Source organism: Mobula birostris, chromosome 1, assembly GCF_030028105.1.
Source record: "Mobula birostris isolate sMobBir1 chromosome 1, sMobBir1.hap1, whole genome shotgun sequence".
Lineage (NCBI taxonomy): Eukaryota > Metazoa > Chordata > Chondrichthyes > Myliobatiformes > Myliobatidae > Mobula > Mobula birostris.
The window spans coordinates 148,904,763-148,924,039 of NC_092370.1; the positions used below are offsets into that span (position 1 = coordinate 148,904,763).

Consider the following 19,277-nt stretch of genomic DNA (forward strand, 5'->3'; position numbering starts at 1 on the left):
CTCCACAATCTCTTCAACCACCTCTTTCGGAACACTGGGGTGTACACATCTGGTGTAGGTGACTTATCTACCTTCAGACTTTTCAGTTTCCCAAGATTCATCTCTCTAATAATGGCAAATTTGCTCATTTCTGCCCTGATACTTGACACCCGATAACTCAAGCGAAGCGGCCAGTGAGTGAGTGGGCCAGTGAAGGAGTGGAGCTTTGAGGCTTTGACTCGAGAGGCTTCGACGAGAAGAGGCAGAGGACAAGCTAGCTCACAGTTAGTCTTTACAATGCCTCCTGAGATGGTGATGTGCCTCTCATGTGAGATGTGGCAGTCTTGGGGGAACTCCCCTCTCCCGCAGAGTCACATCTGCCAGAAGTGCATCCGGCTGGGCGATCTGGAAGACCGTGTAAGGAATCTGGAGCAGCAGCTGGATGACCTTCGACTCATAAGGGAGAATGAGGCAGTCATAGATGAGAGCTACAGGGAGGTAGTCACACCGAGGCTGTCGGAAGCAGGTCGTTGGGTGACAGTCAGAGGGGGGAAAGCGAAGGTAAGCAGACAGGTAGCGCAGAGCACCCCTGTAGCCATTCCCCTGAATAATAAGTTTACCATCCTGGATACTGTTGGCGGGGACGACCGACCAGGTGTGAGCCACGGTGGCAGGGCCTCCGGCACTGAGTCTGACCCTGTGGTGCAGAAGGGTGGGACGGAGAAGAGGAGAGCTGTCGTCATTGGAGACTCTATAGTCAGGGGAGCAGACAGGAGATTTTGTGGACGTGAGAAGGACACCCGCATGGTTTGTTGCCTCCCGGGTGCCAGGGTCCGGGATGTCTCTGACCGGGTGCACGACATTCTGGTACGAGAGGGAAAGCAATCAGAAGTCGTGATACATGTTGGGACTAACGACGTAAGCAGGAAGAGGGATGAGGTCCTGAAGTGTGAGTTTCAGGAATTAGGCAGAAGGCTGAAGAACAGGACCTCAAGGGTGACGTTCTCAGAATTGCTGCCAGTGCTATGTGACAGAGATGGTAAGAATTGGAGGAGATGGCAGTTGAATGCGTGGCTGAGGAGTTGGTGCAGGGAGCAGGGTTTTAGATTTTTAGATCGTTGGGATCTCTTCTGGGGAAGGTGGGACCTGGACAGATTGGATGGGTTGCACCTGAACTCGAGGGGGAGCAATATCCTTGCAGGTAGGTTTGCTAGCATGGTTCGGGAGGGTTTAAACTAATTTGCGAGGGGGATGGGACCCAGAGCAATAGAACATCGAAAGAAGTGCATGGAGTAAAGCCAGATCTAACATACAGAGAGGCTTTGAGGAAAGAGAAGCAGAATAAACGGTGTAAAGACAGTAAGGTAGAAGGGCTGAAATGTGTGTACCTCAATGCAAGAAGCATCAGGAACAAAGGTGATGAACTGAGAGCTTGGATACATACATGGAATTATGATGTATTGGCTATTACAGAGAGTTGGCTGGCACCAGGGCAGGAATGGATTCTCAATATTCCTGTGCTTTAAAAGGGATAGAGAGGGCGGAAAAAGGGGAGGAGGGGTAGCATTACTGGTCAGGGATACTATTACAGCTACAGAAAGGGTGGGTAATGTAGCAGGATCGTCTTTTGAGTCAATATGGGTGGAAGTCAGGAACAGGAAGGGAGCAGTTACTCTACTGGGGGTATTCTATATGCCCCCTGGTAGCAGCAGAGATACAGAGGAGCAGATTGGGAGGCAGATTTTGGAAAGGTGCAAAAATAACAGGGTTGTTATCATAGATGACTTTAACTTCCCTAATATTGATTGGCACCTGATTAGTTCCAAGGGTTTAGATGGGGCAGAGTTTGTTAAGTGTGTCCAGGAGGGATTCCTGTCACAGTATGTGGACAGACTGACCAGGGGGAATGCCATACTAGATCTAGTACTAGCTAATGAACTGGATCAGGTCACAGATCTCTCAGTGAGTGAGCATCTGGGGGACAGTGGCCTTTATAATTATCATGGAAAAGGATAGAATCAAAGAGGACAGGAAAATTTTTAATTGGGGAAAGACAAGTTATGAGGCTATAAGGCTAGAACTTGCGGGTGTGAATTGGGATGATGTTATTGCAGGGAAATGTACTATGGACATGTGGTTGATGTTTAGAGATCTCTTGCGAGATGTAAGGGATAAATTTGTCCCGGTGAGGAAGATAAAGAATGGTAGGGTGAAGGAACCATGGGTGACAAGTGAGGTGGAAAATCTAGTCAGGTGGAAGAAGGCAGCATACATGAGGTTTAGGAGGCAAGGATCAGATGGGTCTATTGAGGAATATAGGGAAGCAAGAAAGGAGCTTAAGAAGAGGCTGAGAAGAGCAAGAAGGAGGCATGAGAAGGCCTTGGCGAGTAGGGTAAAGGAAAACCCCAAGGCATTCTTCAATTATGTGAAGAAAAAAAGGATGACAGGAGTGAAGGTAGGACCGATTAGAGATAAAGGTGGGAAGATGTGCCCGGAGGCTGTGCAAGTGAGCGAGGTCCTCAATGAATACTTCTCTTCGGTATTCACCAATGATAGGGAACTTGATGATGGTGAGGACAATGTGAGTGAGGTTGATGTTCTGGAGCATGTTGATATTAAGGGAGAGGAGGTGTTGGAGTTGTTAAAATACGTTACGACAGATAAGTCCCTGGGGCCTGAAGGAATATTCCCCAGGCTGCTCCACGAGGCGAGAGAAGAGATTGCTGAGCCTCTAGCTAGGATCTTTATGTCCTCGTTGTCCACGGGAATGGTACCGGAGGATTGGAGGGAGGCGAATGTTGTTCTCTTGTTCAAAAAAGGTAGTAGGGATAGTCCGGGTAATTATAGACCAGTGAGCCTTGCGCCTGTGGTGGGAAAGCTGTTGGAAAAGATTCTTAGAGATAGGATCTATAGGCATTTAGAGAATCATGGTCTGATCAGGGACAGTCAGCATGGCTTTGTGAAGGGCAGATCATGTCTAACAAGCCTGACAGAGTTCTTTGAGGAGGTGACCAGGCATATAGATGAGGGTAGTGCAGTGGATTTGATCTATATGGATTTTAGTAAGGCATTTGACAAGGTTCCACACGGTAGGCTTATTCAGAAAGTTAGAAGGCTTGGGATCCAGGGAAGTTTGGCCAGGTGGATTCAGAATTAGCTTGCCTGCAGAAGGCAGAGGGTGGTGGTGGAGGGAGTACATTCAGATTGGAGGATTGTGACTGGTGGTGTCCCACAAGGATCTGTTCTGGGACCTCTACTTTTCGTGATTTTTATTAACGACCTGGATGAGGGGGTAGAAGGGTGGGTTGGCAAGTTTGCAGACGACACAAAGGTTGGTGGTGTTGTAGGTAGTGTAGAGGATTGTCAAAGATTGCAGAGAGACATTGATAGGATGTAGAAGTGGGCTGAGAAGTGGCAGATGGAATTCAACCCGGAGAAGTGTGAGGTGGTACACTTTGGAAGGACAAACTCCAAGGCAGAGTACAAAGTAAATGGCAGGATACTTGGTAGTGTGGAGGAGCAGAGGGATCTCGGGGTACATGTCCAGAGATCCCTGAAAGTTGCCTCACAGGTGGATAGAGTAGTTAGACCTATAGAAACTACAGCACAGAAACAGGCCTTTTGGCCCTTCTTGGCTGTGTGGAACCATTTTCTGCCTAGTTCCACTGACCTGCACACGGACCATATTCCTCCATACACCTCCCATCTATGTATCTGTCCAATTTATTGTTAAATGTTAAAAAAGAACCTGCATTTACCACCTCGTCTGGCAGCTTATTCCATACTCCCACCACTCTCTGTGTGAAGAAGCCCCCCCTAATGTTCCCTTTAAACTTTTCCCCCCTCACCCTTAACCCATGTCCTCTGGTTTTTTTCTGCCCTTGCCTCAGTGGAAAAAGCCTGCTTGCATTCACTCTATCAATACCCATCATAATTTTATATACCTCTATCAAATCTCCCTTCATTCTTCTACGCTCCAGGGAATAAAGTCCTAACCTATTCAACCTTTCTCTGTAACTGAGTTTCTCAAGTCCCGGCAACATCCTTGTAAACCTTCTCTGCACTCTTTCAACCTTATTTATATCCTTCCTGTAATTTGGTGACCAAAACTGAACACAATACTCCAGATTCAGCCTCACTAATGCCTTATACAACCTCATCATAACATTCCAGCTCTTATACTCAATACTTTGATTAATAAAGGCCAATGTACCAAAAGCTCTCTTTACGACCCTATCTACCTGTGACACCACTTTTAGGGAATTTTGTATCTGTATTCCCAGATCCCTCTGTTCCACTGCACTCCTCAGTGCCTTACCATTAACCCTGTACGTTCTACCTTGGTTTGCCCTTCCAACATGCAATACCTCACACTTGTCTGTATTAAACTCCATCTGCCATTTTTCAGCCCATTTTTCCAGCTGGTCTAAGTCCCTCTGCAGGCTCTAAAAACCCTCTTCACTGTCTACTACACCTCCAATCTTTGTATCATCAGCAAATTTGCTGATCCAATTTACCACATTATCATCCAGGTCATTGATATAGATGACAAATAACAATGGACCCAGCACTGATCCCTGTGGCACACCACTAGTCACAGGCCTCCACTCGAAGAAGCAATTCTCTACTACCACTCTTTGGCTTCTTCCATTGAGCCAATGTCTAATCCAATTTACCACCTCTCCATGTATACCTAGCGACTGAATTTTCCTAACTAACCTCCCATGCAGAACCTTGTCAAAGGCCTTACTGAAGTCCATGTAGACAATATCCACTGCCTTCCCTTCATCCACTTTCCTGGTAACCTCCTCGAAAAACTCCAATAGATTCCAATAGGAAGCTTATGGGGTGTTAGCTTTCATAAGTCGAGAGATAGAGTTTAAGAGTCGCGATGCAGCTCTATAAAACTCTGGTTAGGCCACACCTGGAGTACTGTGTCCAGTTCTGGTCACCTCACTATAGGAAGGATGTGGAAGCATTGGAAAGGGTACAGAGGAGATTTACCAGGATGCTGCCTGGTTTAGAAAGTATGCATTATGATCAGAGATTAAGGGAGCTAGGGCTTTACTCTTTGGAGAGAAGGAAGGTGAGAGGAGACATGATAGAGGTGTACAAGATAATAAGATGAATAGATAGAGTGGATAGCCAGCGCCTCTTCCCCAGGGCACCACTGCTCAATACAAGAGGACATGGCTTTAAGGTAAGGGGTGGGAAGTTCAAGGGGGATATTAGAGGAAGGTCTTTTACTCAGAGAGTGGTTGGTGTGTGGAATGCACTGCCTGAGTCAGTGGTGGAGGCAGATACACTAGTGAAGTTTAAGAGACTACTAGACAGGTATATGGAGGAATTTAAGGTGGGGGCTTATATGGGAGGCAGGGTTTGAGGGTCGGCACAACATTATGGGCCGAAAGGCCTGTACTGTGCTGTACTATTGTATGTTCTATGTTAACTTCCAGCGCTGTGTCTTCCACAGTGAAGATTGATGCAAAATGTTTATTCAGTTTGTTTGCTATTTCCTTGTCCCTCATTACTACCTCTCCAGCAGCTCAATATTCACTCTTATCTCCCTTTTACAGTTTATATATCTGAAGAAACTTTTGGTATCCTCTTTAATATTATTGACGAGATTAAATTCATATTCCATCTTTTCCTTCTTTATGACTTGTATAGTTGACTAGATTACCTTCTTATTCCATCTTTTCCTTCTTTATTACTTCTGTTGTTTTTTTAAAACTTCCCAATCCTCTAAATTCCCACTAATTTTTGTTAATTTATATGCCTTCTCTTTGGCTTTGACTTCTCTTGTCATCCGCGGTTGTGTCATTCCGCTTTTAGAATACTCCTTCCTCTTTGGGATTATATATCCTGTGCCATCCGAAATTAGCGCTCTGTCGCCATTCCTGTTAGTGCTCCTTCCCAATCAGCTTTAGCCAGCTCCTCTCTCATGCCTCTGTAATTCCTTTTACTCCACTGTATAACTGATACATCTGACTATAGCTTCTCCTTCTCAAAAAGCAGGGCGAGTTCTACCATATTGTGATCATTTCTACTGAAGGGTTTTTATTTTACATTAAGCTCTCTAATCAATTGTGGTTCATTGCACAAAACCCAATCAGGGATAGCTGATCCCCTGAGTTGGCTCAACCAAGAGCTGCTCGAAAAAGTCATCTTGTAGACATTCTAGAAAATACCCCTCTTGGGATTCAGCACCAACCTGATTTTTCCAATCTACCTTCATATTGAAATCCCTCATGATTATCTTAACATTACCCTTTTGACATGCATTTTGTATCTCCCATTGTAATTTGTAGCCTGAAGGATCTGTTCTGGGACCCCTTCTCTTTGTGATTTTTATAAATGACCTGGATGAGGAAGTGGAGGGATGGGTTAGTAAATTTGCTGATGACACAAAGGTTGGGGGTGTTGTGGATAGTGTGGAGGGCTGTCAGAGGTTACAGCGGGACAGTGATAAACTGGGCTGAGAAGTGGCAGATGGAGTTCAACCTAGATAAGTGTGAGGTGGTTCATTTTGGTAGGTCAAATATGCAGTATCAATGGTAAGACTCTGGGCAGTGTGGAGGAAGGGCGCAGAGATTTAAAAGGATGTTGCCTGGATTGGGGAGCATGCCTTATGAGAATAGGTTGAGTGAACTCAGCCTTTTCTCCTTGGAGCAGCGGAGGACGAGAGGTGACCTGATAGGTGTGTATAAGATGATGAGAGACATTGATCGTATGGATAGTCAGAGGCTTTTTCTCAGGGCTGAAATGGCTAACATGAGAGGGCACAGTTTTAAGGTGCTTGGAAGTAGGTACGGAGGAATCAGAATCAGGTTTATTATCACCAGCATATGATGTGAAATTCGTTAACTTAGCAGCAGCAGTTCAATGCAATACATAATCTAGCAGAGAGAAAAAAAAACATAATAATAAATAAACAAGTAAATCAGTTACATATATTGAATAGACTATTAAAAAATGTGCAAAAACAGAAATACTGTATATTAAAAAAGTGAGGTAGTGTCCAAAGATTCAAAATCCAGGCAACACTTTCAGTACGCTGGATGAACTCAGCAGGTCGGGCAGCATCAATTAGAAACGATGAGTCGACGTTTCGGACCGGAACCCTTTGTCAGGACTGAAGAATGAAAGATGGGGAAGGATTTGAAGAATGCTTGTAGCTTCAGTTGAAAGACCAGCAATTTGAAAGACAAAGGGGTGGGGAAGGGGAAGCATTGACATCATAGCCCTGAAAACAATGGGTAGTAGAAGAAGGAGGCGGAACCATGAGGGAGCTGGGGGAGGGGGTAGAGTGAAATAGGGATAGAGGAAGGGAGGGGGAGGGAATTACCAGAAGTTGGAGAATTCTATGTTCATACCAAGGGGCTGGAGACTACCTAGACGGTATATGAGGTGTTGCTCCTCCAACCTGAGTTTAGCCTCATCATGGCAGTAGAGGAGGCCATGTATGGACATATCTGAATGGGAATGTGAAGCAGAGTTGAAGTGGGTGGCTACCGGGAGATCCTGTCTGTTGTGGCGGACAGAGTGGAGGTGCTCGACGAAGCGGCCCCCAATCTGCGTCGGGTTTCACCAATGTAGGGGAATCTGCACTGGATGCAATAGATGACCCCAACAGACTCACAAGTGAAGTGTTGTCTCACCTGGAAGGACTGTTTGGGGCCCTGAATTGTTGCAAGAGATGAGGTGTAGCACTTACACTTACAGGGGATAAAAGTGCCAGGTGGGAGACTAGTGGGGATGAATTTATTTGGAATGAATGAATGAATTTGTTTGTTTGTTTATTTGTTTATGTATGTGTGTATTTATTTGGGAATCAGATGGCAGAGGGGAAGAAGCTGTTCCTGAATCACTGAGTGTGTGCCTTCAGGCTTCTGTATCTCCCACCTGATGGTAACAGTGAGGAAAGGGCATGCCCTGGGTGCTGGAGGCCTTTAATAATGAACGTTGCCTTTCTGAGACATCGCTCCCTAAAGATGTCCTGGGTACTTTGTAGGCTAATGCCCAAGATGGAGCTGACTAGATTTACAACCTTCTGCAGCTTCTTTTGGTCCTGTGCCCCTCCATACCAAACAGTGATGCAGCCTGTCAGAATGCTCTCCATATTACAACTACAGAAGTTTCAGAGTGTATTTGTTGACATGCCAAATCTCTTCAAACTCCAAATAAAGCATAGCCGTTGTCTTGCCTTCTTTATGAACGTGTTGGGACCAGGTTAGATCCTCAGAGATCTTGACACCCAGGAACTTGAAGCTGCTCACTGTCTCCACTTCTGATCCCTCTGAGGATTGGTATGTGTTCCTTCATCTTACCCTTCCTGAAGTTCACAATGAGCTCTTTCGCCTTACTGACATTGAGTGTCAGGTTGTTGTGCAACACCATTCCACTAATTGGCATATCTCACTCCTGTACACCCTCTCATCTCCATCTGAGATTCTACCAACAATGGTTGTATCATCAGCAAATTTTTTAGATGGTATTTGAGCTATGCCTAGCCACACAGTCATGTGTATACAGAGAGTAGATCAGTGGGCTAAGCACACACCCCTGAGGTGCGCCAGTGTTGATTTTCAGCGAAGGGGATATGTTATCACCAATCCGCACAGATTGTGGTCTTCCGGTTAGGAAGTCGAGGATCCAATTACAGAGGGAGGTACAAAGGCCCAGGTTCTGTAACTTCTCAGTCAGGATTGTGAGAATGATGGTATTAAATGCTGAGCTATAGGTGATGAACAGTATCCTGACAGGTGTTTGTGTTGTCCAGGTGGTCTAAAGCCATGTGGAGAGTCAAGGAGATGGCGTCTGCCGTTGACCTATTGTGACAATAGGCAAATTGCAATGGGTCCAGGTCCCTGCTGAGGCAGGAGTTCAGTCTAGTCATGATCAACCTCTGAAAACATTTCATCACTGATGATGTGAATGCTACCAAGCAAAAGTCATTAAGGCAGCACACATTATTCTTCTTAGGCACTGGTATAATTGTTGCCTTTTTCTGTATTTTGTCCATGCTGACCGCTCAGTGCCCCTGTGTGACTGTTCCTGTGTATTTTGTCCGTGCTGACTGGTCAGTACCCCTGTGTGACCGTTCCTGTGTATTTTGTCAATGCTGACCGCTCAGTACGCATGTATGACCTTTCCTGTGTATTTTGTCCGTGCTGACCACTCAGTACCCGTGTGTGACCGTTCCTGTGTATTTTGTTCCTGCTGACCGCTCTGTACCGGTGTGTGATCGTTCTTGCGTATTTTGTCCGTGCTGACCACTCAGTACCCGTGTGTGACAGTTCCTGTGTATTTTGTCCGTGCTGACCACTCAGTACCCGTGTGTGACAGTTCCTGTGTATTTTGTCCATGCTGACCGGTCAGTCCCTCTGTGTGACAGTTCCTGTGTATTTTGTCCGTGCTGACCGGTCAGTACCCCTGTGTGACCGTTCCTGTGTATTTTGTCAATGCTGACCGCTCAGTACGCATGTATGACCTTTCCTGTGTATTTTGTCCGTGCTGACCACTCAGTACCCGTGTGTGACCGTTCCTGTGTATTTTGTTCCTGCTGACCGCTCTGTACCGGTGTGTGATCGTTCTTGCGTATTTTGTCCGTGCTGACCGCTCAGTCCCTCTGTGTGACCGTTCCTGTGTAATTTGTCCGTGCTGACCGGTCAGTACCCATGTGTGACAGTTCCTGTGTATTTTGTCCGTGCTGACCACTCAGTACCCGTGTGTGACAGTTCCTGTGTATTTTGTCCGTGCTGACCACTCAGTACCCGTGTGTGACAGTTCCTGTGTATTTTGTCCGTGCTGACCACTCAGTACCCGTGTGTGACAGTTCCTGTGTATTTTGTCCGTGCTGACCACTCAGTACCCGTGTGTGACAGTTCCTGTGTATTTTGTCCATGCTGACCGGTCAGTCCCTCTGTGTGACAGTTCCTGTGTATTTTGTCCGTGCTGACCGGTCAGTACCCCTGTGTGACAGTTCCTGTGTATTTTGTCCGTGCTGACCGCTCTGTACCCGTGTGTGAACATTTCTATATTTTGTCCGTGCTGACCACCCAATACCCCTGTGTGACTGTTCCTGTGTATTTTCTCCATGCTGACCTCTCTATACCCGTATGTGACCATTTGTGTATTTTGTCTCTGCTGACCACTCAGTGCCCCTGTGTGATTGTTCCCATGTATTTTGTCCGTGCTGACCGCTCTGTACTCCTCTGTGACTGTTCCTGTGTATTTTGTCCATGCTCTCCGCTCTGTACCCATGTGATCATTTGTGTATATTGTCCGTGCTGACCGCTCAATACCCCTGTGTGACCATTCCTGTGTATTTTGTCCATGCTGACAGGTCTGTACCCATGTGTGAGTATTCCTGTGTATTTTGTCTGTGCTGATTGCTCTGTACCCGTGTGACAGTTCCTGTGTATTTTCCCCCTGCAGACCGCTCTGTACCGCTGTATGACAGGTCCTGTATATTTTGTCCGTGCTGTCCGCTCTGTACCCATGTGTGACCGTTCCTGTGTATTTTGTCCGTGCTGATTGCTCTGTACCCGTGTGACAGTTCCTGTGTATTTTCCCCCTGCAGACCGCTCTGTACCGCTGTATGACAGGTCCTGTATATTTTGTCCGTGCTGTCCGCTCTGTACCCATGTGTGACCGTTCCTGTGTATTTTGTCCGTGCTGATTGCTCTGTACCAGCGTGACAGTTCCTGTGTATTTTGTCTGTGCTCATTGCTCTGTACCCGTGTGACAGTTCCTGTGTATTTTGTCCCTGCTAACCACTCTCTACCCTGTATGAACATTTGTTTATTTTGTCCGTGTGGACCGCTCAGTACCCGTGTGTGACTGTTCCTGTGTATTTTGTCCATGCTGACCGGTCAGTCCCTCTGTGTGACCGTTCCTGTGTATTTTGTCCGTGCTGACCACTAAATACCCGTTGTGACTGTTCCTGTGTATTTTGTCTTTGCTGCCCACTCAATACGCGTGTGTGACTGTTCCTGTGTATTTTGTCTTTGCTGCCCACTCAATATGCGTGTGTGAGTATTCCTGTGTATTTTGTCCATGCTGATTGCTCTGTACCCATGTGTAAGCATTCCTGTGTATTTTGTCTGTGCTGATTGCTCTGTACCAGCGTGACAGTTCCTGTGTATTTGGTCCGTGCTGACCACTGAGTACCCGTGTGTGACTGTTGCTGTGTATTTTGTCCGTGCTGACCACTGAGTACCCATGTGTGACCATTCCTGTGTATTTTGTCCCTGCTGACCGCTCTGTACACCTGTATGAACATTTGTGTATTTTGTCCGTGCTGACAGCTCAGTACCCGTGTGTAAGCGTTCCTGTGTATCTTGTCCATGCTGACCGCTCAATACCCGTATGTGACCGTTGCTGTGTATTTTGTCCATGCTGACCCCTCAGTACCGTGTGTGACCATTTGTGTATTTTGTCCGTGCTGACCACTCAGTACCCCTGTGTGACAGTTCCTGTGTATTTTGTCTGTGCTGATTGCTCTGTACCCGTGTGACAGTTCCTGTGTATTTTCTCCCTGCAGATCGCTCTGTACCCCTGTGTGAACATTTGTGTATTTTGTCCGTGCTGACCACTCTGTACCCATGTGTGAGTGTTCCTGTGTATTTTGTCTGTGCTGATTGCTCTGTACCAGTGTGACGGTTCCTGTGTATTTTGTCCCTGCTAACCACTCTCTACCCTGTATGAACATTTGTTTATTTTGTCCGTGCGGACCGCTCAGTACCCGTGTGTGACTGTTCCTGTGTATTTTGTCCATGCTGACCGGTCAGTCCCTCTGTGTGACCGTTCCTGTGTATTTTGTCCGTGCTGACCACTAAATACCCGTGTGTGACTGTTCCTGTGTATTTTGTCTTTGCTGCCCACTCAATACGCGTGTGTGACTGTTCCTGTGTATTTTGTCTTTGCTGCCCACTCAATATGCGTGTGTGACAGTTCCTGTGTATTTTGTCTGTGCTGATTGCTCTGTACCGTTGTGTGAACATTTGTGTATTTTGTCCGTGCTGACCGCTCTGTACCGCTGTGTGACAGGTCCTGTGTATTTTGTCCATGCTGACCGCTCTGTACCCATGTGTGACTGTTCCTGTGTATTTTGTCCGTGCTGACCGCTCTCTATCCATGTGTGAGTATTCCTGTGTATTTTGTCTGTGCTGATTGCTCTGTACCCGTGTGACAGTTCCTGTGTATTTTGTCCCTGCAGACCGCTCTCTGTCCCTGTATGAACATTTGTGTATTTTGTCCGTGCGGACTGCTCAGTACCTGTGTGACCTTTCCTGTGTATTTTGTCCGTGCTGACTGCTCTGTACCCCTGTGTGACCATTCCTGTGTATCTTGTCCATGCTGACAGCTCTGTACCCATGTGTGACTGTTCCTGTGTTTTTTTTGTCCATGCTGACCGCTCAGTACCCCGGTATGACCGTTCCTATGTATTTTGTCCGTGCTGACCGCTCAGTCCCTCTGTGACCGTTCCTGTGTAATTTGTCCGTGCTCACCACTCAATACCCGTGTGTGACCGTTCCTATGTATTTTGTCCGTGCTGACCACTCTGTACCCATGTGTGAGTATTCCTGTGTATTTTGTCCATGCTGACTGGTCAGTCCCTCTGTGTGACAGTTCCTGTGTATTTTGTCCCTGCTAACCGCTCTCTACCTCTGTATGAACATTTGTGTATTTTGTCCGTGCTGACAACTGAGTACCCGTGTGTGACTGTTCTTGTGTATTTTGTCCGTGCAGACCACTCAGTATCCCTGTGTGACCATTCCTGTGTATTTTGTCCATGCTGACCGCTCTGTACCCATGTGTGAGCGTTCCTGTCTGTTCTGTCTGTGCTGATTGCTCTGTACCCGTGTGACAGTTCCTGTGTATTTTGTCCCTGCTAACCGCTCTCTATCCCTGTATGAACATCTGCGTATTTTGTCCATGCTGACCGCTCTCTAACCCTGTGTGAACGTTCCTGTGTATTTTGTCCATGCTGACCCCTCAGTACCCGTGTGTGACCGTTCCTGTGTATTTTGTCCATGCTGACCGCTCAATACCCGTAAGTGACCGTTGCTGTGCATTTTGTCCATGCTGATCGCTCTATAACCCATGTGTGACCGTTCCTGTGTATTTTGTCCTTGCTGCCCACTCAATACACGTCTGTGACTGTTCCTGTGTATTTTGTCCGTGCTGACCGGTCAGTCCCTCTGTGTGACCGTTCCTGTGTATTTTGTCCGTGCTTACCACTAAATACCCGTGTGTGACCGCTCCTGTGTATTTTGTCTTTGCTGCCCACTCAATACGCGTGTGTGACTGTTCCTGTGTATTTTGTCCCTGCTGACCACTCTGTACCCGTGTGAACATCTGTGTATTTTGTCCGTGCTGACCACTCAATACCCCTGTGTGACCTTTCCTGTGTATTTTGTCCATGCTGACCCCTCAGTTACCGTGTGTGACCATTTGTGTATTTTGTCCGTGCTGACTGCTCTGTACCCCTGTGTGACCGTTCCTGTGTATCTAGTCCATGCTGACCGCTCAATACCCGTATGTGACCGTTACTGTGTATTTTGTCCATGCTGACCGCTCTGTACCCATGTGTGACTGTTCCTGTGTATTTTGTCTGTGCTGACCACTAAATACCCGTGTGTGACTGTTCCTGTGCATTTTGTCTTTGCTGCCCACTCAATATGCGTGTGTGACAGTTCCTGTGTATTTTGTTCCTGCTGACCGCTCTGTACCCCTGTGTGAACATTTGTGTATTTTGTCCGTGCTGACCACCCAATACCCCTGTGTGACCGTTCCTTATTTTTTTGTCCATACTGACCGCTCTGTATCTGTGTGTGACCGTTCCTGTGTATTTTGTCTGTGCTGATTGCTCTGTACCCGTGTGACAGTTCCTGTGTATTTTCTCCCTGCAGACCGCTCTGTATCCCTGTGTGAACATTTGTGTATTTTGTCCGTGCGGACCGCTCTGTACCCCTGTGTGACCGTTCCTGTGTATTTTGTCCATGCTGACCGCTCAATACCCGTAAGTGACCGTTGCTGTGTATTTTGTCCATGCTGACCGCTCTGTACCCATGTGTGACCAGTTGTGTATTTTGTTCTTGCTGACCGGTCAATACCCGTCTGTGACTGTTCCTGTGTATTTTGTCCGTGCTGACCGGTCAGTCCCTCTGTCTGACCGTTCCTGTGTATTTTGTCCGTGCTGACCACTCTGTACCCATGTGTGAGTATTCCTGTGTATTTTGTCCATGCTGACTGGTCAGTCCCTCTGTGTGACGGTTCCTGTGTATTTTGTCCCTGCTAACCGCTCTCCACCTCTGTATGAACATTTGTGTATTTTGTCCGTGCTCAGTACCCCTGTGTAAGCGTTCCTGTGTATTTTGTCCGTGCTGACAAGTGAGTACCCGTGTGTGACTGTTCTTGTGTATTTTGTCCGTGCAGACCGCTCAGTATCCCTGTGTGACCATTCCTGTGTATTTTGTCCATGCTGACCGCTCTGTACCCGTGTGTGAGCGTTCCTGTCTGTTCTGTCTGTGCTGATTGCTCTGTACCCGTGTGACAGTTCCTGTGTATTTTGTCCCTGCTAACCGCTCTCTATCCCTGTATGAACATCTGCGTATTTTGTCCATGCTGACCGCTCTCTAACCCTGTGTGAACGTTCCTGTGTATTTTGTCCATGCTGACCCCTCAGTACCCGTGTGTGACCGTTCCTGTGTATTTTGTCCATGCTGATCGCTCTATAACCCGTGTGTCACCGTTCCTGTGTATTTTGTCCGTGCTGACCGGTCAGTCCCTCTGTGTGACCGTTCCTGTGTATTTTGTCCGTGCTGACCACTAAATACCCGTGTGTGACAGCTCCTGTGTATTTTGTCTTTGCTGCCCACTCAGTACGCGTGTGTGACTGTTCCTATGTATTTTGTCCCTGCTGACCACTCTGTACCCGTGTGAACATCTGTGTATTTTGTCCGTGCTGACCCCTCATTTACAGTGTGTGACCATTTGTGTATTTTGTCCGTGCTGACTGCTCTGTACCCCTGTGTGACCGTTCCTGTGTATCTTGTCCATGCTGACCGCTCAATACCCGTATGTGACCATTGCTGTGTATTTTGTCCGTGCTGATCGCTCTGTACCCATGTGTGACTGTTCCTGTGTATTTTGTCTGTGCTGACCGGTCAGTCCCTCTGTGTGACCGTTCCTGTGTATTTTGTCTGTGCTGACCACTAATTACCCGTGTGTGACTGTTCCTGTGCATTTTGTCTTTGCTGCCCACTCAATATGCGTGTGTCACAGTTCCTGTGTATTTTGTTCCTGCTGACCGCTCTGTACCCCTGTGTGAACATTTGTGTATTTTGTCCGTGCTGACCACTCAATACCCCTGTGTGACCGTTCCTTATTTTTTTGTCCATACTGACCGCTCTGTACCTGTGTGTGTGTTCCTGTGTATTTTGTCTGTGCTGATTGCTCTGTACCCGTGTGACAGTTCCTGTGTATTTTCTCCCTGCAGACCGCTCTGTACCGCTGTGTGACAGGTCCTGTATATTTTGTCTGTGCTGTCCGCTCTGTACCCATGTGTGACTGTTCCTGTGTATTTTGTCCGTGCTGACCGGTCAGTCCCTCTGTGTGACCGTTCCTGTGTATTTTGTCCGTGCTTACCGCTCTGTACCCCTGTGTGACCGTTCCTGTGTATTTTGTCCGTGCTGACCGCTCTCTACCCATGTGTGAGTATTCCTGTGTATTTTGTCTGTGCTGATTGCTCTCTACCCGTGTGACAGTTCCTGTGTATTTTGTCCCTGCTAACCGCTCTCTATCCCTGTATGAACATTTGTGTATTTTGTCCGTGCGGACCGCTCAGTACCCGTGTGTAAGCATTCCTGTGTATTTTGTCTGTGCTGATTGCTCTGTACCAGTGTGACAGTTCCTGTGTATTTTGTCCCTGCTAACCGCTCTCTACCTCTGTATGAACATTTGTGTATTTTGTCCGTGCGGACCGCTCAGTACCCCTGTGTAAGCGTTCCTGTGTATTTTGTCCGTGCTGACCACTGAGTACCCGTGTGTGACCGTTCCTGTGTATTTTGTCCATGCTGATCACTCTGTACCCGTGTGTATTCCTGTGTATTTTGTCAGTGCTGACCGCTCAGTACCCCTGTGTGACCGTTCCTGTGTATTTTGTCCATGCTGACCGCTCAATACCCGTAAGTGACCGTTGCTGTGTATTTTGTCCATGCTGACCGCTCAATACCCGTAAGTGACCGTTGCTGTGTATTTTGTCCATGCTGATCGCTCTATAACCCGTGTGTGACCGTTCCTGTGTATTTTGTCCGTGCTGACCACCCAATACCCCTGTGTGACCGTTCCTGTGTATTTTCTCCGTGCAGACCGCTCTCTATCCCTGTGTGAACATTTGTGTATTTTGTCCGTGCGGACCGCTCTGTACCCCTGTGTGACCGTTCCTGTATATCTTGTCTATGCTGACTGCTCAATACCCGTATGTGACCGTTGCTGTGTATTTTGTCCCTGCTAACCGCTCTCTAACCCTGTCTGAACATTTGTGTATTTTGTCCGTGCTGACCACTCAATACCCCTGTGTGACCGTTCCTGTGTATTTTGTCCGTGCTGACCGCTCTGTACCCGTGTGTAAGCGTTCCTGTGTATTTTGTCTGTGCTGATTGCTCTGTACCCGTGTGACAGTTCCTGTGTATTTTCTCCCTGCAGACCGCTCTGTACCCCTGTGTGAACATTTGTGTATTTTGTCCGTGCTGACCACTCAATACCCCTGTGTGACCGTTCCTTTTTTTTTGACCATGCTGACCGATCTGTACCTGTGTGTAAGCGTTCCTGTGTATTTTGTCTGTGCTGATTGCTCTGTACCCGTGTGACAGTTCCTGTGTATTTTCTCCCTGCAGACCGCTCTCTATCCCTGTGTGAACATTTGTGTATTTTGTCCGTGCTGTCCGCTCTGCACCCCTGTGTAAGCGTTCCTGTGTATTTTGTCCATGCTGACAGCTCTGTACCCATGTGTGACTGTTACTGTGTATTTTGTCCGTGCTGACCGCTCAGTCCCTCTGTGTGACCGTTCCTGTGTATTTTGTCCGTGCTGACCACTCTGTACCCCTGTGTGACCGTTCCTGTGTATCTTGTCCATGCTGACCGCTCAATACCCGTATGTGACCGTTCCTGTGTATTTTGTCCATGCTGACAGCTCTGTACCCATGTGTGACTGTTACTGTGTATTTTGTCCGTGCTGACCGGTCAGTCCCTCTGTGTGACCGTTCCTGTGTATTTTGTCCGTGCTGACTGCTCTGTACCCGTGTGACAGTTCCTGTTTATTTTGTCCATGCTGACCGCTCTGTACACCTGTATGAACGTTTGTGTATTTTGTCCGTGCTGACCGGTCAGTCCCTCTGTGTGACCGTTCCTGTGTATTTTCTCCATGCTGACCGCTAAATACCCATGTGTGACCGCTCCTGTGTATTTTGTCTTTGCTGCCCACTCAATACGCGTGTGTGACTGTTCCTGTGTATTTTGTCCCTGCTGACCACTCTGTACCCGTGTGAACATCTGTGTATTTTGTCCGTGCTGACCGCTCTGTACCCCTGTGTGACCTATCCTGTGTATCTTGTCCATGCTGACCGCTCAATACCCGTATGTGACTGTTGCTGTGTATTTTGTCCGTGCTGACCACCCAATACCCGTGTGACCGTTCCTTTTTTTTTGTCCATACTGACCGCTCTGTACCTGTGTGTGTGTTCCTGTGTATTTTGTCTGTGCTGATTGCTCTGTACCCGTGTGACAGTTCCTGTGTATTTTGTCTGTGCTCATTGCTCTGTACCCGTGTGTCAGTTCCTGTGTATTTTGTCCATGCTGACCGCTCTGTACACCTGTATGAACATTTGTGTATTTTGTCCGTGCTGACCGGTCAGTCCCTCTGTGTGACCGTTCCTTTATTTTTGACCATGCTGACAGCTCTGTACCCGTGTGTAAGCGTTCCTGTGTATTTTCTCTGTGCTGATTGCTCTGTACCAGCGTGACTGTTCTTGTGTATTTTGTCCGTGCAGACCGCTCAGTATCCGTGTGACCATTCCTGTGTATTTTGTCCATGCTGACCGCTCTGTACCCGTGTGTGAGCGTTCCTGTGTATTTTGTCCATGCTGACCGCTCTGTACCCGTGTGTGAGCGTTCCTGTCTGTTCTGTCTGTGCTGATTGCTCTGTACCCGTGTGTGAGCGTTCCTGTGTATTTTGTCCGTGCTGACCGCTCAGTATCCCTGTGTGACCGTTCCTGTGTATTTTGTCCATGCTGACCGCTCAATACCCGTAAGTGACCGTTGCTGTGTATTTTGTCCATGCTGATCGCTCTATAACCCGTGTGTCACCGTTCCTGTGTATTTTGTCCTTGCTGCCCACTCAATACACGTGTGTGGCTGTTCCTGTGTATTTTGTTCTTGCTGACCGGTCAGTCCCTCTTTGTGACCGTTCCTGTGTATTTTGTTCTTGCTGCCCACTCAATACCCATCTGTGACTGTTCCTGTTTATTTTGTCCGTGCTGACCGGTCAGTCCCTCTGTGTGACCGTTCCTGCATATTTTGTCCGTGCTGACCACTAAATACCCGTGTGTGACTGTTCCTGTGTATTTTGTCTTTGCTGCCCACTCAATATGCGTGTGTGACTGTTCCTGTGTATTTTGTTCCTGCTGACCGCTCTCTACCCATGTGTGAGTATTCCTGTGTATTTTGTCCGTGCTGACCGCTCTGTACCGCTGTGTGAGTGTTCCTGTGTATCTTGTCTGTGCTGATTGCTCTGTACCGCTGTGTGACAGTTCCTGTGTATTTTGTCTGTGCTGACCGCTCTGTACCCGTGTGTGAGTGTTCCTGTGTATTTTGTCTGTGCTGATTGCTCTGTACCCGTGTGACAGTTCCTGTGTATTTTCTCCCTGCAGACCGCTCTGTACCGCTGTGTGACAGGTCCTGTGTATTTTGTCCATGCTGACCACTCTCTACCCATGTGTGAGTGTTCCTGTGTATTTTGTCTGTGCTGATTGCTCTGTACCAGTGTGACAGTTCCTGTGCATTTTGTCCCTGCTAACCACTCTCTACCCTGTATGAACATTTGTTTATTTTGTCCGTGCGGAACGCTCAGTACCCGTGTGTGACTGTTCCTGTGTATTTTGTCCATGCTGACCGGTCAGTCCCTCTGTGTGACCGTTCCTGTGTATTTTGTCTTTGCTGCCCACTCAATACGCATGTGTGACTGTTCCTGTGTATTGTGTCCCTGCTGACCGCTCTGTACCCCTGTGTGA

General features: G+C 47.5%; 1 protein-coding gene across 13 annotated transcripts in view; it reads left to right on the forward strand.

Moving 5' to 3' along the window:
• Positions 1-19,277, forward strand: part of heatr4 (HEAT repeat containing 4) — a 215,762-nt gene that overhangs the window by 119,593 nt on the left and 76,892 nt on the right. The window contains exon 15 of one of the 13 annotated variants that reach the window (XM_072263578.1): positions 13,899-13,958. The exons of the other annotated variants lie outside the window; for them this stretch is intronic. Within the exon in view, the coding sequence (XP_072119679.1) occupies positions 13,899-13,920 (22 nt within the window). The 3' untranslated portion in view covers positions 13,921-13,958. Of the gene's footprint in view, positions 1-13,898; positions 13,959-19,277 lie in introns of those variants that run through there. 13 annotated transcript variants of the gene reach the window in all.